Source organism: Maniola hyperantus, chromosome 22 (assembly GCF_902806685.2).
Source record: "Maniola hyperantus chromosome 22, iAphHyp1.2, whole genome shotgun sequence".
Taxonomy (NCBI): domain Eukaryota; kingdom Metazoa; phylum Arthropoda; class Insecta; order Lepidoptera; family Nymphalidae; genus Maniola; species Maniola hyperantus.
This window is the reverse complement of record NC_048557.2, coordinates 1,101,507-1,126,412: the sequence shown is the minus strand read 5'-3', so window position 1 is coordinate 1,126,412 and position 24,906 is coordinate 1,101,507. Positions and strand designations below refer to the sequence as shown.

The 24,906-nt window shown below is 39.6% G+C and overlaps 1 protein-coding gene and 1 long non-coding RNA gene across 3 annotated transcripts in view; one reads left to right on the top strand and one right to left on the bottom strand.

Annotated features, from left to right (window-relative positions):
- The window catches only part of LOC138403908 (uncharacterized), a 108,553-nt gene that overhangs the window by 26,895 nt on the left and 56,752 nt on the right, over positions 1–24,906 (bottom strand). The window lies entirely within an intron of this gene.
- The window catches only part of RhoGAP102A (Rho GTPase activating protein at 102A), a 56,614-nt gene that overhangs the window by 11,578 nt on the left and 20,130 nt on the right, over positions 1–24,906 (top strand). For both annotated transcript variants that reach the window (XM_069506046.1, XM_034980501.2), the window contains exons 3-4: positions 11,896–12,012; positions 23,009–23,133. In XM_069506046.1, the coding sequence (XP_069362147.1) occupies positions 11,896–12,012; positions 23,009–23,133 (242 nt within the window). The remainder of the gene's footprint in view (positions 1–11,895; positions 12,013–23,008; positions 23,134–24,906) is intronic.

Genomic DNA, 24,906 nt, shown 5'->3' with positions numbered 1-24,906 from the left:
ATCTGTCAGAATACCATATGGATGACACAAAAAAATTGTAGGTGTTTAATTTATTATATATAGTGCCAGTAACATTTTGCACTCTAGACCTATACAACCTCATTACAAAATTCCTCGAATTTCACTTTAGACATGCACTTTTAGTAATATTATTGTTTCATTTCCTCGCAATCGAAGTGAAAAGCAGAGTATATAACTCTGTCATAAAACCCATTTTATTCTCGACTTGAATATCTGCCCTCGCTTTCGGCTGGGGTAGATAAACGTCACGGATAAAATAGCTTGTTTTATGCCCTTGGGCATAAAATCTACAATTTTTGAGTCGATTCGAACACGCCTCATGAGCGTACCGTGAATTAAAATTGACACTTTGTATCATCTCTAACATTAAGCTTCGAGTAGGTACTCTCACATGACGCTCCCGGCATGCTGAAAGCCGCTACAGCGCAAAAATCAAATTGCTTCTAAAGCAGTTCGGCAATAGCAGGACCAGCGTACCTACTTGTATTAGTAGAGGTCAGTGATTGTGATCGTACGTGATCAACTTTGTGATTGGGAGGTTTAATGTGTTGGCACTACGTATAACACGTGTCAATCATAGCGCTAACATGGCGTCTTCGGCGTGGGTATAAGCAAATCTGTTGGCAATCACGTTTTTATATGATTCGGGAGATTACGTGTAGTTTGTTTATTTTCTACTAGACTAGATGATCCCCGCGACTACATCCTCTAAATTTTTTTTTGATCCCGTGAGAATTTAAATAAATGTAGGTAATGAGATAAAAAGTAGCTGGTATGCATTGACCTATTTATATTACTTCGCTGGTATGCCATTGACTTATATATTACTTCGTATGGACAGGGTTATTGAACAAACAAAATGGCACCGACTCAGTGGTGCTTTAGCACCAAATGCAACCTCAGTGACGTCTGATTTCAAACGGGTCGTTCATTTAGTATCTAAGAGGTGGCGCTGATTTATTTGGTGAAAACTGTGAAAAATTTTGTTCGCTTGGGCATATCATGTCGTTTATATCGATGTGGTATGCCAACTATCGTTGTACCAAATAGAATATGATGGCCTTGACTTCGTACACGTGATTCAGATTTTTTAAGCAACTTTTTTAAAAATCCCCGAAAATCAAGGAGTTCCCACGGGCTTTTTAGAAAACCTAAATCCACGCGGACGAAGTTGCGGCCATCCTCTAGTTCTATATATTTCGAACTTTATGTATACGCTACTTATATTGTGATAAGTTGTTGTTGTATGTCGGATATGGATGTTATTCATAAATCATAATCTCTGAGAGATCAGCTTCCGTTGCAACGTGAAAGTGTATCGGAATTTGCGCAAATCCGTACCCACAGCTTAAATATAGCACATTCCGCCGCGCCAATATCTCGTGCGACAAGCGACACACTTGATGAAACTTCACTTTATTGTTGTTGTTTTAAACGTTTTTTAGGGTTCCGTACCTTCATTGACTTATAGTACTACTAGGTATAATAGACGAGGGCTCACAAACGAATTGAGATTCCTGAAGTGGCCTGGTTTGCACACATATACACATCTATGTTTCTTATTACGAAATGTAGCAAAAAGTTTTACAATAGCAACCACTTCAGTTTATTATAAACCTTAGCACATGAACATAAAGTTTAATAACGATTGCTAAATATCTATATTTAAGACCTCTTGTCATCGACAATAAATTTAAAATATTATTCGAATTTTTGAAATGACACCAAAAATATTTATTCTAAAATAAAACTTAACACCTAAGCAATGAGTAATTTGAAATAAGCTTTTTGGCTGATATTTTTCGGGCCGCATTTAAAGCACTTATTAGCATTTTACTTCAATGCGTACCTCAAAAGGAAAAAAAACCCTTATAGGATCACTTCGTTGTCTTCGTCGACTTTTGTTGTACATGTTCTACGTGCTCGTAGAGGCCTCTACGAATTCATAAGTTAAATGTCTCGCGCACTTTTTCACGGTGAAGGAAAACATCGTGAGAAAACCTGCATCCCTGAGAGTTCTCCATAACGTCTTCAAAGGTGTGCAAAGTTTATAAATTCGCACTTGCACTTGGTAGACTATGACCAAATCCGACTCATTCTGAGAGGAGACCCATTCTCAGTGGTGAGCCGGCGATAAAACGATCATGATGATGATTATGTGTTCATGTGGCAACCACTAATCCATGAAAAAATTACACTAATTTGTATCTATAAAGAATATGTATATAATATGCAGTGTGAGTAGTGTAGTGTAGTGTAGGTAAGTATATTTTTATAGAGACTGATTAGTTTGGTTCGCCCACGGCCGCGCCGCCTGCCAGCGCGACCACTGCACGAGATATCTTGATGTAGCTGTCAAGTGGGTACATCATGAACAGCAAGAATGATTGCATCTTGGTAATAAATGTGCTTCACAAGAAAGCTCAGAGTCACTCAGCCGGCGGTGTAGAGAGCTATGCTTGGAGTTTTTCTACGAGATAAAATCAGGAGATCCGTAGAACTAGAGTAACCGACGAAGCTGAAGTAGCAATGGGCAGGGCACATAGTTCGGAAAACCGATAGACGTTGGGGTCCCAAGGTGCTGGTATGGAATGGCAACCTCGGACCGGAAGGCGCAACGTTGAAGACCTCCCACTAGGTTGACGGATGACATCAAACGAGTCGCAGGAAGCCGCTGGATTCAGGCGGCGCAAGAGCATGGCGTGTGGAAGTTCCTAGAAGAGAGACCTACATACGTATTTTTTTCTTTTCTAACCGAAAACCTAAATATCAATTTTCATGGAAGTAACTTGAAAAATGACGAACTTTCGAGCAAACTTTCATCCCTTAGCAGTAAGTAGAGTTTTTTAAAATCGTGAAATACGTTTTTTTAATTCTTAACCGAAAGCCTGTATACCAATTTTCGTCGATGTAATTTTAAAAATGATAGACTTTCATATAAACTTCCATCCCCAATTTCCAATAGGGGTGGATTTTCAAAAAATCCTTTCTTAGTGGATACCTACTATTTACAAAGAACACACCCTCCAAATTTCATGTCTCTAGGACCAGCGGTTTAAGCTGTGCGTCGATATATAAGTCAGTCAGTCAGTCAGTCAGTCAGCCAGCCAGGACTTTGAATTTTATATATATAGACTAGTATTTTGCTCGCTGCTCGAGCTGCTAAAGCAGCTCTCGAGGTCTATAATCGCCATTTTGAACAATTTTAAAAAAGTCATAAATTTTGTATGAAAAAATAAATTCCGCCATTTTGAATTTTTTTCTATTCATCGAGTAGACCTTTTGATCCTGATCATCTTTTGCCAAGAAACCACTCTTCCATCTTTGATACCCTCCGAGATGGACGCCGACGAAATTTGTATGGCGGCCATCTTTTTTTCGGAATTTTAAATTTTTTTCCAAATTTTTGGCAATTGGATGAGGTTTCGAATGACATTTGCTCGTGCACCTCCCATCTATCTTCAATACCTTGAGCGTGCCCTTCACCCGTCTCCGAAATCCTCAATCATCAGCTCCCTCCATATGTTGCCCTAAAGGAATCTTTGTCTTCTGTATGAAACTATTAGTGATGCAAAAAAGTTTCATACAAAATTTTACAGGAGGAAATTTTTTGAAAATCTCGGCCGCCATCTTGTTTTTCTAATTTTTTTTACATTTTCTAAAAATCGTTTACTAACATCTACAAGAGCTGCAAGTTTAAACAAAATCGGTTGGAAAACAAAAAAGTTACAAAAGTCAGGTCGGCCGCCATCTTGTTTTTTTGAAATGTCATAATTTTTCCTTACTCAAATCCCACTCCTGAACATATCTCCCATACATATTTATATCATTTTCTGTCTCTTTCTAGGATAACAATTATGTCAATAAGTGAGTCCGCGGAAAAAATAAATTCCGCCATTTTGAATTTTTTTTCAAATCATCAAATAGACCTTTGGATCCTGATCATCTTTTGCCAAGAAACCACTCTTCCATCTTTCATACCCTCCGAGATGGACGCCGATGAAATTTGTATGGCGGCCATCTTTTTTTCACAATTTTGAATTTTTTTTCAAATTTTTGGCAATTGGATGAGGTTTCGAATGACATTTGGTCGAGCACCTCCCACCTATCTTCAATACCCTAAGCGTGCCCTTCACCCGTCTCCGAAATCCTCAATCATCAGCTCCCTCCATATGTTGCCCTAAAGGAATCTTTGTCTTCTGTACGAAAGTATTAGTGAAAAAAAAAAAGTTTCATACAAAATTTTACAGGAGGGAATTTTTTGAAAATCTCGGCCGCCATCTTGTTTTTCCAATTTTTTTCACTTTTTCTAAAAATCGTTTGATAACATCTAAAATAACTGCAAGTTTAAACAAAATCGGTTGGAAAACAAAAAAGTTACAAAAGTCAGGTCGGCCGCCATCTTGTTTTTCTGAAATGTCATAATTTTTCCCTACTCGAATCCCACTTCTGAACATATCTCCCATACATTATTATATCATTTTCTATCTCTTTCTAGGAGAACAATTATGTCAATCAGTGAGTCAGTGAGTCAGTGAGTGGTAATTGAGCTATATATAGTATAACTAGTATTTTGCTCGCTGCTCGAGCTGCTAAAGCAGCTCTCGAGGTCTATAATCGCCATTTTGAATAAATAAAAAAAGTTTTAAATTTTGTATGAAAAAATAAATTCCGCCATTTTGAATTTTTTTTCAAGTCATCGAATAGACCTTTAGATCCTGATCATCTTTTACCAAGAAACCACTCTTCCATCTTTCATACCCTCCGAGATGGACGCCGACGAAATTTGTATGGCGGCCATCTTTTTTTTGGAATTTTGAAATTTTTTTAAAATTTTTGGCAATTGGATGAGGTTTCGAATGACATTTGGTCGAGCACCTCCCACCTATCTTCAATACCTTGAGCGTGCCCTTCACCCGTCTCCAAAATCCTCAATCATCAGCACCCTCCATATGTTCCCCTAAAGAAATCTTTGTCTTCTATATGAAACCGTAAGTGAAAAAAAAAAGTTTCATACAAAATTTTACAGGAGGGAATTTTTTGAAAATCTCGGCCGCCATCTTGTTTTTCCAATTTTTTTTACATTTTCTAAAAACCGTTTACTAATATCTGCAAGACCTGCAAGTTGTAACAAAATCGGTTGGAAAACAAAAAAGTTACAAAAGTCAGGTCGGCCGCCATCTTGTTTTTCTGAAATGTCATAATTTTTCCCTAGTCGAATCCCACTTCTGAACATATCTCCCATACATTATTATATCATTTTCTATCTCTTTCTAGGAGAACAATTATGTCAATGAGTCAGTGAGTGAGTGAGTGAGTGGTAATTGAGCTATATATAGTATAAAACTAGTATTTTGCTCGCTGCTCGAGCTGCTAAAGCAGCTCTCGAGGTCTATAATGGCCATTTTGAACAATTTAAAAAAAAGTCATACAAAAATAAATTCCGCCATTTTGCATTTTTTTTCCATTCATCGAGTAGACCTTCGGATCCTGATCATCTCTTGCCAAGAAACCATTCTTCCATCTTTCATACCCTCCGAGATGGACGCCGATGAAATTTGTATGGCGGCCATCTTTTTTTCGGAATTTAAAAAAAAAAATCAAGTTTTTGGCAATTGGATGAGGTTTCGAATGACATTTGGTCGAGCACCTCTCACCTATCTTCGATACCTCGAGCGTGCCCTTCACCCGTCTCCGAAATCCTCAATCATCAGCTCCCTCCATATGTTGCCCTAAAGGAATCTTTGTCTTCTATATGAATCCATAAGTGAAAAAAAAAAGTTTCATACAAAATTTTACAGGAGGGAATTTTTTGAAAATCTCGGCCGCCATCTTGTTTTTCCAATTTTTTTTACATTTTCTAAAAATCGTTTACTAACATCTACAAGAGCTGCAAGTTGTAACAAAATCGGTTGGAAAACAAAAAAGTTACAAAAGTCAGGTCGGCCGCCATCTTGTTTTTCTGAAATGTCATAATTTTTCCCTACTCGAATCCCACTTCTGAACATATCTCCCATACATTATAATATCATTTTCTGTCTCTTTCTAGGAGAACAATTATGTCAATGAGTCAGTCAGTGAGTGAGTGGTAATTGAGCTATATATAGTATAATAACTAGTATTTTGCTCGCTGCTCGAGCTGCTAAAGCAGCTCTCGAGGTCTATAATGGCCATTTTGAATAATAAAAAATTTTGTATGAAAAAATAAATTCCGCCATTTTGAATTTTTTTTCCATCCATCGAGTAGACCTTCGGACCATGATCATCTCTTGCCAAGAAACCACTCTTCCATCTGTCATACCCTCCGAGATGGACGCCGATGAAATTTGTATGGCGGCCATCTTTTTTTCGGAATTTTAAAAAAAAAATCAAATTTTTGGCAATTGGATGAGGTTTCGAATGACATTTGGTCGAGCACCTCCCACCTATCTTCAATACCTCGAGCGTGCCCTTCACCCGTCTCCGAAATCCTCAATCATCAGCTCTCTCCATGTTTTTCTCTAAATGATTTCTTGTCTTCTGTACGAAAGTATTAGTGAAAAACAAAAGTTTCATACAAAATTTTACAGGAGGAAATTTTTTTAATATCCCGGCCGCCATCTTGTTTTTCCAATTTTTTTCACTTTTTCTAAAAATCGTTTGATAACATCTAAAATAACTGCAAGTTTAAACAAAATCGGTTGGAAAACAAAAAAGTTACAAAAGTCAGGTCAGCCGCCATCTTGTTTTTCTGAAATGTCATAATTTTTCCCTAGTCGAATCCCACTCCTGAACATATCTCCCATACATTATTATATCATTTTCTGTCTCTTTCTAGGAGAACAATTATGTCAATGAGTCAGTCAGTGAGTCAGTGAGTGGTAATTGAGCTATATATAGTATAATAACTAGTATTTTGCTCGCTGCTCGAGCTGCTAAAGCAGCTCTCGAGGTCTATAATGGCCATTTTGAACAATTTTAAAAAAGTCATACATTTTGTATTAAAAAAAAAAATCCGCCATTTTGAATTTTTTTTCCACCCATCGAGTAGACCTTCGGATCCTGATCATCTCTTGCCAAGAAACCACTCTTCCATCTGTCATACCCTCCGAGATGGACGCCGATGAAATTTGTATGGCGGCCATCTTTTTTTCACAATTTTGAATTTTTTTTCAAATTTTTGGCAATTGGATGAGGTTTCGAATGACATTTGGTCGAGCACCTCTCACCTATCTTCGATACCTCGAGCGTGCCCTTCACCCGTCTCCGAAATCCTCAATCATCAGCTCCCTCCATATGTTGCCCTAAAGGAATCTTTGTCTTCTATATGAATCCATAAGTGAAAAAAAAAAGTTTCATACAAAATTTTACAGGAGGGAATTTTTTGAAAATCTCGGCCGCCATCTTGTTTTTCCAATTTTTTTTACATTTTCTAAAAATCGTTTACTAACATCTACAAGAGCTGCAAGTTGTAACAAAATCGGTTGGAAAACAAAAAAGTTACAAAAGTCAGGTCGGCCGCCATCTTGTTTTTCTGAAATGTCATAATTTTTCCCTACTCGAATCCCACTTCTGAACATATCTCCCATACATTATAATATCATTTTCTGTCTCTTTCTAGGAGAACAATTATGTCAATGAGTCAGTCAGTGAGTGAGTGGTAATTGAGCTATATATAGTATAACTAGTATTTTGCTCGCTGCTCGAGCTGCTAAAGCAGCTCTCGAGGTCTATAATGGCCATTTTGAACAATTTAAAAAAAGTCATACATTTTGTATGAAAAAAAAAATTCCGCCATTTTGAATTTTTTTTCATCCATCGAGTAGACCTTCGGATCCTGATCATCTTTTGCCAAGAAACCACTCTTCCATCTTTCATACCCTCCGAGATGGACGCCGACGAAATTTGTATGGCGGCCATCTTTTTTTCGGAATTTTAAAAAAAAATTCAAATTTTTGGCAATTGGATGAGGTTTCGAATGACATTTGGTCAAGCACCTCCCACCTATCTTCAATACCTTGAGCGTGCCCTTCACCCGCCTCCGAAATCCTCAATCATCAGCTCCCTCCATATGTTGCCCTAAAGGAATCTTTGTCTTCTATACGAAAGTATTAGTGAAAAAAAAAAGTTTCATACAAAATTTTACAGGAGGGAATTTTTTGAAAATCTCGGCCGCCATCTTGTTTTTCCATTTTTTTTTACATTTTCTAAAAATCGTTTACTAACATCTACAAGAGCTGCAAGTTTAAACAAAATCGGTTGGAAAACAAAAAAGTTACAAAAGTCAGGTCGGCCGCCATCTTGTTTTTCTGAAATGTCATAATTTTTCCCTACTCGAATCCCACTTCTGAACATATCTCCCATACATTATTATATCATTTTCTATCTCTTTCTAGGAGAACAATTATGTCAATGAGTCAGTGAGTGAGTGAGTGAGTGGTAATTGAGCTATATATAGTATAACTAGTATTTTGCTCGCTGCTCGAGCTGCTAAAGCAGCTCTCGAGGTCTATAATGGCCATTTTGAATAATAAAATTTTTTGTATGAAAAAAAAAATTCCGCCATTTTGAATTTTTTTTCCATCCATCGAGTAGATCTTCGGATCCTGATCATCTCTTGCCAAAAAACCACTCTTCCATCTTTTATACCCTCCGAGATGGACGCCGATGAAATTTGTATGGCGGCCATCTTTTTTTCACAATTTTGAATTTTTTTTCAAATTTTTGGCAATTGGACGAGGTTTCGAATGACATTTGGTCGAGCACCTCCCACCTATCTTCAATACCTCGAGCGTGCCCTTCACCCGTCTCCGAAATCCTCAATCATCAGCTCCCTCCATATGTTGCCCTAAAGGAATCTTTGTCTTCTATATGAAAGTATTAGTGAAAAAAAAAAGTTTCATACTAAATTTTACAGGAGAAAATTTTTTGAAAATCTCGGCCGCCATTTTGTTTTTCCAATTTTTTTCACTTTTTCTAAAAATCGTTTGATAACATCTAAAATAACTGCAAGTTTAAACAAAATCGGTTGGAAAACAAAAAAGATACAAAAGTCAGGTCGGCCGCCATCTTGTTTTTCTGAAATGTCATAATTTTTCCCTACTCGAATCCCACCTCTGAACATATCTCCCATACATTATTATATCATTTTCTATCTCTTTCTAGGAGAACAATTATGTCAATGAGTCAGTCAGTCAGTGGTAATTGAGCTATATATAGTATAATATAATAATAATGTGGAACGGAATTAAGGTGGTTCGCTACAGCCGGCCGCGAAAATTTAAATTTTAGGTAGTTTTTCGAAAATAGTAGACTGATCATACATCGAAGGCTTATGGTAATGAGTTTTGCGGGCATAACATTTATGCATCTACATGTTGTTCCATAAAAACTTTGGTCAAAAATACTCATTTGCTTCATATTTGTGCAAATCTAGGAAAATTCAGAAAATTATCTTTTAGGAACAAATATTAAATAAATGAGTATTTTTGACCAAAGTTTTATAGAAAAACATGTAGATGCATAAATATTATGCCCTCAAAACTCATTACCATAAGCCTTCGATGTATGATTAGTCTACTATTTTCGAAAAACTAACTAAAATTTGAATTTTCGCGGCTGGATCTATCAAACCACCTTAAAAGCTAAAACTGGAATAATTTAAAACGCATAAAAATTTGATAGCACAACGTTAAAAGTGTTAAAATCTCATCAGGTGGGAGTCGCGTCGGGCGCAACTCGCAACTCGCAACTCGCAACTCGCAACTCGCAACTCGCAACTCGCGAGGCAAACGTATCACGGGATCTAATTAATGCTATTTGCGCACTTCAAAGTGATATGCGTGGTATGTGGTGTTTTGTGTTTTGTAACATTTGAATTTACTTGTAGGCTAAAAATAGTTTGTATATAAATAGAAGCTGATAATCTCGCTACAGTGACTTCGGTAATCTAAATATATAAAAGGAAAAGGTGATTGACTGACTAACTGATCTATCAACGCACAGCTGAAGCTACTGGACGGATCGGGCTGAAATTTAGCATGCAGATATGTCGCGAGCATAAGCTAGTAATGACTTAAGGCTGAGTCTCGGTTCTTATCTATTCTATAACGGTTTTTTGAACGAAAGTTATTAAGGACGTTATTAAATACTAGCAACCCGACCATCCGGCAAGTGGGCCTTAGAATATTATGAATTACTAGCTGATCCGCCCCGGCTTCGCTCGGGTGGAGTTTAGAAAATTAAGGGGCAGGTTGAATTAAATTTTTCTCTCCGTAAGAACCATCCTCGTACTTCAAGGAATATTATGAAAAAAGAATTAGCGAAATCGGTTCAGCGGTTCTCGAGATTTGCGCTGAGCAACACATTTAGTGATTCATTTTTATATTATAGAGATATATTTTTGTCTGACAAATACAACTGCACAGAGACATTGACCATTTAATCCAACTTGCCAAATGAAAGAAAAACAAACAGTCGCAGCGTCGCAAAAATCCATCAAAACAAGTTTCGAGTTGCGAGCACTTCGGGTTACCGATCGTTTTACACCCCCACTTGTTTACCGTGGAGCCGTTCAATTGCTTTTCTATTTTGATTGCGTTTTAAAGATCTAGTACAAATTGCAATAAAGTTCTGTAGTTGTCAAAGATAGTTCAATCCACGAAGACGCGCCCCACTATTGTTTGTGCGGGAAACCACGTTTGCGGAGAATGATCTTTACCTAATTTATCTTCTTGTGCGTGTGCCCACATCGCTGATCGGTGCGTTACAACCACGGGTTACAACTTACGATACAACTTATACAGTACACAGCACATTTGCATTTTAACCAATTGCGACAAAGAGTGGGGCGCGTCATCATGGATTGAACTATATTTACCTGCATGAAGAAAAACCGGTCAAGTGCGAGTCGGAGAAATGTTTCCGCAAATAAAGATTCTTGAATCTTGAATGTTCTTGATTCTTTTGACTTCTAACCTTTTCTATTTTGACGACCTCCCTGGCGCAGTGGTAGGCGCTGTGGTCTTGTTAGTGGGAGATCCGGTCCTCGATTCCCGGTAGGGATTTGGAATTTTATAATTTCTAAATTTATGGTCTGGTCTGGTGGGAGGCTTGGGCCGTCGCTAGTTACCACCCTACCGGCAAAGCCGTGCCGCCAAGGGATTCAGCGTTCCGGTACGATGCCGTGTAGAAACCAAAGGGGTATGGGTTTTTTAAAAACTGCCATACCCCTTGCAGGTTAGCCCGCTTCCATCTTAGATCGCATCATCACTTACCACCAGATGAAATTGCAGTCAAGGGCTAACTTGCATCTGAATAAAAATCAGTACTTCAGTAGGTACCCATATTAATGCGAAAGTGTGTTTGTTTGTTAGTTTGTTGGTTTGTCCTTCAATCACGTCGAAACAGAGCAACGAATCGACGTGATTTTTTTGCATGGGTATAGTTAAAGAGCTGAAAAGCAACATATGCTACTTTTTATCTCGGGAAATCAAAGAGTTCCCACGGGGTTTTTAGAAATCTAAGCCCACGCGTACGAAGTCGCGGGCATTAGCTAGTCTATATATATAAAAGGAAAAGGTGACTGACTGACTGACTGACTGACTGAATGACTGACTGACTGACTGACTGATCTATCAACGCACAGCTCAAACTACTGGACGGATCGGGCTGAAATTTGGCATGCAGATAGCTATTATGACGTAGGCATCCGCTAAGAAAGGATTTTTGAAAATTCAACTCCTAAGGGGGTGAAATAGGGTTTTGAAATTTTGTAGTCCACGCGGACGAAGTCGCGAGCATAAGCTAGTCAAAAATAAAAATCTAGTGCACGCGACTGACTATCACCACTATTTAAAGTAGGATGATTTAAATAGTTTTTTATCTCTTGTACAGATAACACCACAACAGTAGCTACCAAGCCGAAGAGGCGGGCGTACCTACTAAAGAGGAAGGCGCTGACTACGGGCTTCTTTGACCAGAGCCGGACCAAAGATGCTGACAAGGATAAAGGCAAGTACTTTCACTTTTCAAAAGCTTTTATGTTTTTACTAGCTTATTCCCGCGACTTCGTCCGCGTGGACCACACAAATTTCAAGCCCCTGTTTCACCCCCTTAGGGGTGAATTTTCAAAAATCCTTTCTTATCGGATGCCTACGTCATAATAGCTATCTGCATGCCAAATTTCAGCCCGATCCGTCCAGTTGTTTGAGCTGTGCGTTGATAGATCAGTCAGTCAGTCAGTCAGTCAGTCAGTCACCTTTTCCTTTTATATATTTAGATTAGTTTCACTTGTTTGTATGTTGTCATTCTCTCAAAATAAGTTCTCACGCGCCATTTCAACTTTTTGTGTCTACTATCATGTCAATTACACGGAGTTATGTGCGTTTTAAAGGAAATAAATATCACTTGCTTTAACAGTGAAGGAAAACATCGTGAGGAAACCTACATACCTGAGAGTTTTCCATAATGTTCTCAAAGGTGTGTGAAGTCTACCAATCCGCACATGGCCAGGCGTGGTAAACTATGGTTAAACCTCTTCTCACTCTGAGAGGAGACCTCCTCCTCATTTATGATTTGAGCACATTGATAAACTTCAAGCATAGTTCTCTCCATTGCCGGCTCAGTGACTCTGAGCTTTCTTATGAAGGTCATAGTTAGTGACCATGTCTCGGATCCATATATTGTCATCACTGGCAAAACGCACTGTGTGAGGACTTTGGTTCGGAGTGATAGAGTTATCAAAATCACGACGTTTTGCCGTACAGTACCCGGCATAAAATATTGGAAATCGAAATTTAGAAAGAGATTTCTGCTTTGTAGAACGTCACGTATACCTATGTGACGTTTTGTCGGCCTCTACGACAGAAACAGCGTCCCTTTCTAAAGTTCGATGTGCAATATTTCCGGCCTGGTACTGTAGGTGATCAAATCAGAAATGAGGAGATCCGTAGGAGAACTAGAGTAACCGACATAGCTCAACGGGTTGCGAAGCTGAAGTGGCAATGGGCATGGCACATAGTTCCTACAACCTCGTGCTGGAATGGCGACCTCGCACCGGAAGACGCAGTGTTGGAAGACCCCCACTAGATGGATGGACGACATCAGACGAGTCGCAGGGAGCCGCTGGATTCAGGCGATGCAAAACCGTGGCGTGTGGAAGTCCCTACAAGAGACCTACGTCCAGCATGGACGTCTATCGGTTGATGAAGATGATGATGACTGTAAAAGCTTTATCCAAACTCTTCTGTCACGTTTATAACCTACAAAACACGCACTCAAGGCTCAGTGCTCCAATAAAACAGAGTAACGAATCCCAGAGAAGCGTGTCCGCGATATCGTGTTATTGTTGCATGGAAACAAAACACACACAGCGGACAATAAAGCTTACACAAGACAGAGTGAGCTAATGAATACATCACAGTGATTTATACCAACTTATAAAACATTTTTATTATGCTTTTGCGCGCTGAGATAGTCCGTTCGCGGTATTTTTTTGGATAACGTATAATAGATTCGACGTCGTTGTAAATCATTAGGTCTAGTACTATGTCCTGGCATCTTTTTAATTTCTTATTATGTCTACTGGCTTCCATATTTACATTTCCGCATTTAGAGCGTGAATATCTACTCTTCTTTAGGTTCGCTCAGTTGGTCATTTCAGCGATCCTGTTCTTCAACATGTTTTGATCCTGTTCAAAAACCTTTTCAAAGTCAAAGTCAAAGTCAAATGATTTATTCAAAATAGGTAATAAATTACTCTTATTGATGGTCTGGTATGGTGTTAGATTTGTAAGATATAGTGGTGATAATTATAACGCAAACTTAAAACTAAAGCTACGAGGGTTCCAAACACGCCCAGGTCTGAGAAGAGCCCACAACAAACTCAGCCGGGTATTCTTTTTATTATCACCACTTTACAAAATTATTGAAACTTATTAGAACTATCACAAAGCCGTTAAGCAACTCATTCCCAAGCTTGCTTATCATTTAAATAATCCTTTACATTGTAATAGGATTTTTCAATTAGTTTACGTTTTATAAAAACTTTGAACTTGTTGAGAGACATCTCCAATATGTCTTCTGGAAGCTTATTATAGAAACGTATGGAATTACGAGCAAATGAATTGCTAACTTTACTGAGCCTAGAGGCTTTCCTTTTTTAGGTTTCCGTACCTCAAAAGGAAAAAAGGAACCCTTATAGGATCACTTCGTTGTCTGTCTGTCTGTGTGAAGTGGGAATGGGAAGGGCACATAGTTCGTAAAACTGATAGATGGGGTCTCAATGCTGGAATGGCGACCTCGCACCGGAAGACGTAGCGTTGAAAGATCCCCCACTAGGTGGACGGACGACATCAGACGAGTCGCAGGGAGCCGCTGGATTCAGGCGGCGCAAAACCGTGGCCTGTGGAAGTCCCTACAAGAGACCTATATCCAGCGGTGGACGTCTGTCGGTTGATGATGATAATGATGATGACTTAGGACCGATGGACCTTAAAAATTATGAACCTTAAGAATGGAGGGGAACACTGAAGCCTGTAGACCCTACTAGACACAAGGAAGCAAACTATTCTACGTGGTCGTGGAATTTCCACTACGTCTCAACGGTTTATACAATTTTGATAAAAAAATCGATGTGCTAGACCATTTTCCTTGTGACGGCGTGATATATCGGCGCGTTGAGAGACAATCCTCAAGAGCCGCTCTAAATATAACGTTTGTGTACGCCATGGCGCCTACACTCACTACAGTTTCCACGCCTCTGGAATCCCGTGTATTTACTCAGTGCTCGGTTGTTGTCCACTTGTTGCCGGGTCGGGACATTGACTACAGATCTCAGAGGTTGTTTGTTGCATTGAGAGATGTGCCAACTGCCAGCAAATTGGCTGGTAACAAATCCCAACCTCTTTACCCTACTACCTTCCTCTTATAATAATATGAGTTTTATAGCTTTTACTAGATAACGCACCCCGGTTTTTCTCGGGCGAAATTTGCTGGGGTGCGATTCAATACCAATCAGGTACCTAATATTTTTTTTTATTAAACTGACGTTGAACCTGTGAATCCCTTAGAATTTATCTCATCAGAACAATTTATGATGCACGATTTTCTGTTTATCAGACATTCGTAGCTTAGTCCAGTTGGACACGTCTAGACATCTGGTCTAATGCAGCCTGTAGTCCTGGACTTGGACTATACTAATGCACGAGTCCCTCAGGGAGTCCGGGCAAGGAAGCTAACCTCCGCCTCGAGGCCTGTACCTACACGTCAAGGATAGTCTGATGCCCGCGACTTCATCTGCGTGGAGTTAGTTTTCAAAATTTGATTTTCCGAGATAAAAGTAGCCTATGTCACTCTCCAGTTCTATCCGTTACTCTTTTGCGACGTGATTGAAGGACAAACCAACAAACCAATAAACCAACAGACAAACTTTCGCATTTGTATTACTCTTTAATTCTATCCTACTTCAAGTGATTCTTAATGCAAAATCACCCAAGGCTGCCATGTTGTTTTTATTTTGAACTTGAAAACTACCGCCATTATTTTCATTTCTGGTAGGTAATTACGTGTGTTAAGCTTTATAACCCAAAAATACCTACTTACTTTATAAAAAGAAAATCAAATGAAAACATTAGGTATAATTGGTGTTTGGATTTGACCCAAAAACCAGCTTTACTCCTACCTGATCTTTAGAAACAGGGAAGTCAGGTATTATAGCGTAAATTAATGCAATGTGAATAATTTTTCTTGGCTCGAAAACCAATTGACTCATATATTTCTTTTGGCGGTTGAGATTATTGGATTATTCACGTTTAGATACAATACAGATATTGCTTGTTGCTACTAAGGTATTTTGCCTATGGTGTAAATTCGTGGGCCACTGTCCACCTTCGACAGCGAGAGCTGGAGTGGACTGTATGCGGGTTGTTTTAGAATTTAGATGGTATCCACGCAGGTGAAAAGGGGCAAACGAAGGACAAAGGATTCGTGCACTAACCTCGACGGTCTGCCAGCAGGAACAGGCTCAGCACAAGCACTCAGGAGTATCGCCCACATGCACAATTCACTTCACGGGACACTTCGGGGCGTATCTTCAGACGAACAGCGGCTATCACGGATTCACCTTCCTTATTGGGTTGTATGAACACGAGGACGCGACTCAATTGTCAACGGGGCGTCTCGCGGAGCACGCAGAACATACTGGCGTCGTGGCGTTGTATTTGACACCACGAACATAGGCAAAAGTGCACGAAGGGGAAAATGGAGGGTAGGTAGATAAAATAATCATGAACACCTTGTCAAATTATGTTTATCCAAAGGTACTAACAGGTGGCGCCACCAGCCTATTACTTTTGAGCGTGTCAACTCAACATACTACATATCCATGGTTAGACGCGTTTTGGCTGAGTGTCCTAGGCTGAGATCTATAGAGCGTACTTTGACTTTGCTCAGACTTAAGATTGAGTTAAAACGAGACAGATTTATGTGAGAGATATAGCCCTGTCTCGTTTGAACTCTGTCTTAAGTCTAAGCTGAGTCAGAGTGTGCTCTATAGATCTCACCCTTATTTTCAGCAGTAGGTAGCATTATAAGACTCTTATTAAGTTTTTAATGAAAGGCGGCGTTCATTTTCCGATACCTACACGATGAGTATATTGAGCGCATTTATGTTATTTACTAGCTTTTTTATGGAAAGCCTATCAGCCTATTATTAACTTGATTTACGGAATACTTTTAACATAGCTTTTTTAACTGCCAACATAATTCGTTGTAAAAATAAATAAATGCTATAAAAGTTTTAGTGTTTTTAAATGACAGTAGGTAGTCATTTTGTCTCGCCTGCATTCCTTTTAGCTGTAGGTAGGTAGTGCTACCACACTGGATAACTAAAAGATAATTCCAAGTTCTGTAGGTAGAACCTGGGCGCGTTTGGAACCCTCGTAGCTTTAGTTTTAAGTTTGCGTAATAATTATCACCACTATATCTTACAAATCTAACATCAGACCATCAAAAAGAGTAATTACCTATTTTGAATAAATCATTTGACTTTGACTTTGATTTTGTTTGTATTTTTTGGAGAAGTCATTGACTTACTACCTACGTGTCTAAAGATAACAGATATAAATATAACTAATTCAATTACAAGAGTACAATATTAATAAACCTTACTATCTAACCACGTCGTCATAAAGTCCGCCCCTGGTTGCCCCTGGGCCAAAGGTGCCCATCAAACTGGCACCATGGCACAGTAATATTATCATACAGTATTGTAACTCGGCCGTATCTTTGAAATAAATACGGTACGTAACGTAACGGCGCGGTACGTAAACATGCGATAGGGCTGCCCGCCTCCAGCATTTTAATTACATTTGCCTACTTTGTGTTTCCATTTAGTTTTGTGATTGTAAATTAACATTACCGTGACCATGGCCACGCTGAATGGCGATGGACAATCTTTGGACCAGGTAGGCCTCAGAGGGCGGATCGCAACCTCTTTCCCTTAGGCGACGGCCTACGGGGTATCACATGAAAGGGTATATTACCTCTACATTCTAAAACGGATTTTTATTTATTTTTATGCATAACTAGCTTATGCTCGCGACTTCGTCCGCGTGGACTACACAAATTTCAAACCCCTATTTCACCATTTTCAAAAATCCTTTCTTAGCGGATGCCTACGTCATAATAGCTATCTGCATGCAAAATTTCAGCCCGATCCGTCCAGTAGTTTGAGCTGTGCGTTGATAGATCAGTCAGTCAGTCAGTCAGTCAATCAGTCAGTCAGTCACCTTTTCCTTTTATATATTTAGATATTTTTTGATTTATCGTGCGAAATGGCGAAAAAAATCATCCGAGTACGGAACTCTAGGTGCGCGAGTGTGACTCGCACTTGGCTAGTTTTTTGACTCTACTAAAATACTATGAATACAGTGGCAGTAAATAGACTTTGAAAAAACAGAAGTCAATTTTCAGCACTATCGTAGTGTAAGTCAAAGTTGTGTTTACACGAATTTGGCGGCAACGCCAAAGCTCTAAATCGCACGTTGATTGATTCTACGAAGATAACATTCCCGAGAATCCATTATAAAATAGTTTCTCAGTGATTTCACCGTATTTTGTCAAACGCTATGCCGTGTAGAAACCAAAGGGGCATTGGGTTTATTAAAAACTGCCATACCCCTTCCAGGTTAGCCCGCTTCTATCTTAGACTGCATCGTCACTTACCACCAGGTGAGATTGCAGCATACCAAATCTTTGAAAAGAGCTACCGTCGAGTTTCTTGCTGAACCGTGAATTTGTAGTTACATCACACAAAAAAAAATTGAAATGTGGTTCAATTTTCATAGTAAGATTACTATACCAAGTGGGGTATCATATGAAAGGGCTTTACTTGTACATTCTAATACAGATTTTTATTTATTTTTATGTATAATAGTTTTTGATTTATCGTGCAAAATGTTGCAAAAATACGACTGTAGTGCAGAACCCTCGTTGCGCGAGTCTGACTCGCACTTGGCTGGTTTTTTTTCTTATCTCACCAAAATATTTGGGTCACACATCGCACGTGTCAAATGAGTCAATTGTATTTATTTGGGTTACGATTTGGGTTAGTGGTGAGTTGGCGCCACGTCCCCACATTCGGTTGTAAAGCTTCTCATTAAAGACAACCCGAGAAAGTTATTAAGAAGTAATTAGTGGTTTCAATCTAAATATGTAAAAGGAAAACGTGACTGACTGACTGGCTGACTGATCTTTCAACGCACAGCTTAAACTACTGGACGGATTGGGCTGAAATTTGGCATGCAGATAGCTATTATGACGCAAGCATCTGCTAAGAAAGGATTTTTGAAAATTCAGTCCCAAAGCGGGTAAAATAGGGGTTTGAAATTTGTGTAGTCCACGCAGATGAAGTCGCGAGCATAAGCTAGTGAGTGGTATAATTGTGTTTTTGTGTCCTCGTTTTTGGGTCACACATGACGTAGGTTGGGTTAGGTTTTGAAACATTTAAGAAAATTATGTTTTTATATTGGTTATCACCATCTCGGCTTCGTTAAACTACACAGTAATATAGTAGAATAATTCAACATAGGGGTACATTCTAAAACAGACTTTTATTTATTTTTATGTATAATAGTTTTTGATTTATCGTGCAAAACGTTGCAAAAATATGACTAGTGCGGAACCCTCGGTGCGCTAGTCTGACTCGCACTTGGCCGGTTTTTTTTCTTATCCCACCAAAATATTTGGGTCACGCATCGCACGTGTCAAATGAGTCAATTGTATTTATTTGGGTTAGTGGTGAGTTGGCGCCACGTCCTCACATTCGGTTGTAAAGCTCCTCATTGAAGACAACCCGGGAAAGTTATTAAGAAGTAATTAGTGGTTTCAATGAGTGATATAATTGTGTTTTTGTGTCCTCGTTTTTGGGTCACGCATGACGTAGGTGTGGGTTAGGTAGGTATTTGATTTGAAACGTTTAAAATAATCTGCATGTTTTTTTTATTCATTATAGGCGCACGCTTGACCACGATCACACCTGATGGGAAGTGATGATGTGGCCTAAGATGGGACGCGTTTGCCTAGAAGGTGCCTATTCACTCTTGTTTTAAAGATACCCGGATTACAATTAGCAGGAAACACTGATCTAGGAAGAGTATTCTACACCCTAGCCATGCGTATAAGGGATGATGACGCAAAGCGTTTCGTACGCGAAAATGGAATGTTCACGACATAGGGGTGGAAACTAGCCCGCTGTCTTGCGGTACGGTGGTAGAAAGGTGAGGCATGCCTGAGAGTTCTCCATAATGTTCTCAAAGGTGTGCGAAGTTTACCAATCCGCACATGGCCAGCGTGGTATACTATGGCCAAACCCTTCGCATTCTGAGAGGTGACCCGTACTCTGTAGTGACCCGGTGATGGGTTGATCATGATGAAGAAAATAATGTTTCAACTAGTTTATGGAAAATATTGTACATCGATTGTTAGAAAGACATTTCGGCTTCGTAGAGCGTTGTCTCTGTCACTCATACCTATGTGACGTTTTGTCGGTCTCTACGTTTTTTTTTTTTTTTTAATAGATATAGCGAGCAAGCGAGCAGGCGGGTCACCTGATGTTAAGTGATTACCGCCGCCCATGAACATTTGCAGCACCAGAGGAGCCGCCAATCGCTATCTCTTTCTAAAGGTCGATGTACCTATAGTACGCGACAGGTCGAGATGGCAATCCGGGTGGAGACGCCCCGCACACCCGCACAGCCCCCACGTTAACCCGGTGCGAGATAGCGCGGGTGAGGTGCAGGCAGTGGCGTGCACAGGGTTTGAAGCCAGGGTAGGCACTAGTTAAGTAAGAGCCTGTTCACTGGCAGGTTATGGCATCCCCCCGCCTCATATTATATCGCCGTATCGATAATAATTCCTGCCGGGTTCAGTACAAGTTTTTACCCTTTATAGTTATTACGAAATGAAGTGATTTACCGTAAGACTTACAGACAGACGGTCGAGTGCTATTTCCACGTTCCGATAGCGCGTGTAAAGGCCGCGCTATTCTGGGCGCGCTATTCGCGGCGTGTTGACCCGCTATGGGGAAATGGCACTACATTGCCATTACATTACATTAATAGTATGTATAGTATGTATGTAAGTATAAGACTACCTACAGAGGAATGTGCAGTGCTCAGACAAGCCGCCAAGCGCTTACGAGCACGAAGAAACCAATATTGTGTTTTTTCTGTTTGTGTGGAAAAAAAAAAAAAAAAAAAAATTGCTTAGGCTTTGGGTTTCCACTCGCTCAAAACCCGAAGAGACTGCGACCAAATTGGTACAATTTGCAAGATTCTTAGGGGTGTGATCAGTGTTTCCATATGTAAATCGAGAATTACCGTGTTGAAGTGTTAAAATTACGGTGTTTCTAGATTAAATTACGGTGGATTAGCTAAAAGAATACCGTGTAAATTACCGTGTCATTTTTAAAAGAAAAAAGTCACGAATTTGCTTTTTAATCAATTATTAATATTATTCTGAATCCGACTCTCCTAGCATAGCAATATCTTTTTCATAAACGGATTTATTCATATTAATTAATATTTTGTTAAATCTCATTAATTTTACATTTCACTCCTTCCTAATTGCTTGAATAAGGACGAAAATAGATTGCTGAGATTTGATGTTTAAACCGAGAGCAAGAGAAATGTTGTTATTACGAAATATGCTAAGGTGACTGAGATTCGTACTCGTATTACGCAGAATATTATGAATTTTTAACGTGATTTTTGTATTACGGTGACACCGTCAAGGTAACGGCTATATTACCTTGACCGTAGATTAGGACTGAATTACGGTGCATCTACGGTAATTACCGTGTACATGGAAACACTGGGTGTGATCGACTGCTCTGAACTACACAACAAGCTCTGCTGCGTTTATGCACCCTCTAATTACAGCTATTTCCGCCACCGCTCCAAATTTTTCGTAAGTCCGTTTAGTCGCACGTTAGCGCGCTCCAGATCACCCATACCGCGCACTTTGGCTGCGCTCAACGCACTGCTGAAGGAGTCCCCTCGCTGTGACATATTTGCTGACAAATGGGCTGACCTCATGGGTCAGATCTTGCACTTTTGTGAAAATTTATAATTTTGCTTTTTAAAATTTATAATTTTAACAATTTTTGTAAGTATGTTTATGTTAGTTTGTACTCGTAGTTTAATTAGTGTAATTGGCTTTATGGCCGTTCTAATTAAATAATAAATAATAATAATAATAATAATAATAATTGCTCTTTGCTATGGTATTTACGTACGCGACAGGTCGAGATGGCAATGCGGGTGGAGACGCCCCGCACACCCGCACAGCCCCCGTGTTAACCCGGTGCGGGCGAGCGCGGGTGACGTGTGGTTGTGCGGGGCGTCCCCCTGCCTCATACCCCGATTTCCATCTCAACCTGTCGCGAGCTTATAGGTAGCCTAGATCACAAATGGAAAATATGTTAAAAGTCAAAAGTCAAATTATTTATTCAGAACTAGCTGCCCCGGCGAACTTCGTACCGCCTAACAGTCGATTCTTTTTCGTGATTTTTTTAAACTATAAATAAATAAATAAATATTTTTTTATTTCAGACCAGTTCTAGTCCATATTTAAATTTACAACTGTATATTTACTAAAGTTAGTGTGTTAATAACAATATTTCCTTATAGTTATGTTAGTAATGTTAGTGCTTACTGATTAAATAAAGTGGCCTAACGTGGCAGCTCTAGGCGCCCGGTGGCCACAGCCACCCAATGCTTAATTATTGGGCAGCCTATCCTATCTTTAATTGCACCCAGAATGCTGTTGGAACTGCTACGAAGACGCTGTAGGAGGGAGGCCATCTTTTTACGGATGATGGCATGAAAGCCATCAGTCCTGGCCTCCGTGAACATTCCACTAGCGCTACAGCCCCTCGGCAGCCCCAGCAGCATTCTGAATGCATATATACTATATAATTTGTCATACGAATCTAAGCTAACCGATATCACTTGCTTTTGAGGTGCATGTGCAAACATGCTAATTTTGAGGAAACCTGCATGCCTGAGCGTTCTCCATAATGTTCTCAAAGGTATATCTATCTATTCTATCTGCTAGTCTGCACTTGGCCAGCGTGGTTGACTATGACCTAATCCCTTTTCATTCTAAGTGGAATACTTATGTTCTCAAAGGTATCCTGCTAGTCTGCACTTGGCCAGCGTGGTTGACTATGACCTAAGCCCTTCTCATTCTCTACCTCACCTATTCACTCGTACCTACTGCTGTAAAACGGCAACCTCGCACCGGAAAGCGCAGTTCTGGTAGAGGTACCTAGTTATGCACTAGCTAGAACTACCATACCCCTTCCAGGTTAGCCCGCTTCCATCTTAGACTGCATCATCACTTACCACCAGGTGAGATTGCAGTCAAGGGCTATAACTTGTAAGTATCTGAATTTAAATAAATGACATCTATTTCACCTTATTAATCAACATTTTTTTATATACAGAACCCACGGGCAACGTGTTTGGGGTCCCGCTGTCTCAATGTGTGGAGACGGAGCGGGCGCTGCGCAGGCACGGGGGCTCCCGGGCTTCGCTGGCGTCCCTTAGTGCAATCGAAAAGGCTGATGATGTGGGTATACTGCTTTTTATTAATCCTATATTTTGCTTTATATATAGTATATTTCTGCGGCTATACTCACGTATCCAGTCGACGTTAGCCCGACTAGTTTCGAATCCGTCCGGGGTCCTGTATCAAGGCGGTCAGTTCGCGCACGCGTCGCGATGAGACTGCGCGCCGCGCGTGCCGCTGCCCGTTGTGAGGGTGGCTTTGGGGAGACAGCTGCAGATCGTCTCCCGATAGTTCGTGTTGATCTTCATCGCTGGAGCCGTCACCGTACTCCAGGCAAGCGGAGCTAACAGTGTCCTGTCCCACGACTGATGCCCTTATCTTAGCGTCAAAAAGCGGTTTCCATGTAGGGTAGCATCCATCCATTGTCACGATATTGAAATTCGGGTGGCGACTAATTATAATATACTAATTATACCTATATTTTGCTCTTCAAATAATAGTACCTATATATAAATGGTTATGGAAGGGCTCTAAAGTCTAAACTAAATTAACATACCTAAATATTATGGTGATATCTAATAAATTTCTTTGGATGGTATCCTTTTCAAAGTGTTGTTTTGTGGAAAGGATAGACAGATTTAGATTTATTCGTTTATTGCATGGTTGTAAGTATAAGAGAGATGTTACATACATAGATTATTAAGTAGGTACATGTCACAATCTGCCATGCAATGGCGTACAATATTAAAGTATAATCTCTACATTTTTTTGTACGCGTAGATCTTTTAAACTGCTCAACGGATTTTAGTGCGGTTTTCACCTATAGATAGAGTGATTTAAGAGGAAGGTTTATAGGTATAGTTTAATATTGGTTTGTGTTAATTTGATGAAATATAACGCTATTTGAACAAAATGTCGGAGTATCTACATTGCACCCATGCGAAGCCGGGGCGGGTCGCTAGTACATTATAATTTAAGTATAATCATTGCATACAATAGAATATTTACAGTTTAATATATAGCATTTAGATTAGACCTGTCCTTTAGTGTTTCTATCAATTGTTTATTATCAGAAATATGCATCCTATCTATTTATATGTATAATAGCACTACAGAATATATGAGAAATCTTGATAGCTTCGATATTACACTAACGGGCGGTCATAAATTATTGTAACGTCATAATACTCAGTCTGGTGAGCGGCCAGTGTAACTTGAGCCTATGGCTATGTTCACACTACACTCGCAGCACTGCAGCACACGAGTAGACTGCAGTGTATGTATGCCGCATATCAGCAATAGACGTGGTGGCGTATCTTCTCGAGTGAGCGGCTAACAGTAGTAAAGAGGGTTTACCTGTAGCGATTGGTGCAAGTAATCTGTTTTTTTGTATAAAGAATATTAGCCATGCTAATCATGAATAATATTCCCGTTTCCACTCCAACTAAGCGTAAAGCTTGTGCTAGGAGTAGGTACGACAATAATGCAACGGGTGGGGTTTGAACTGCCGACCTTTCGGACTTTAGTCGGCGCGTTAACCGTTGAGCTATTGAGGCTCTATCCTCCATTCCATCTTAGTCGCCAAAGTCAACCCGACCCGTGGAGCATCCTGCCAGTAGGCTATTTTACCCTTTTTGAAAAGTGTCTTAAATAAATAAAATAATTTTTTTTTTTTTTTTTTTCCTTATTGTTGAGTGCCAATTAGCTACTCAATTATATTACGATCTAGCCTAATGTATGACTAATAAGTAATTTTATTTTAACCTAAACTTATAAATTATCTTATATACTAAGAAATTGTCCACTGACGCATCTTAGTCTTTCTTGATTTGA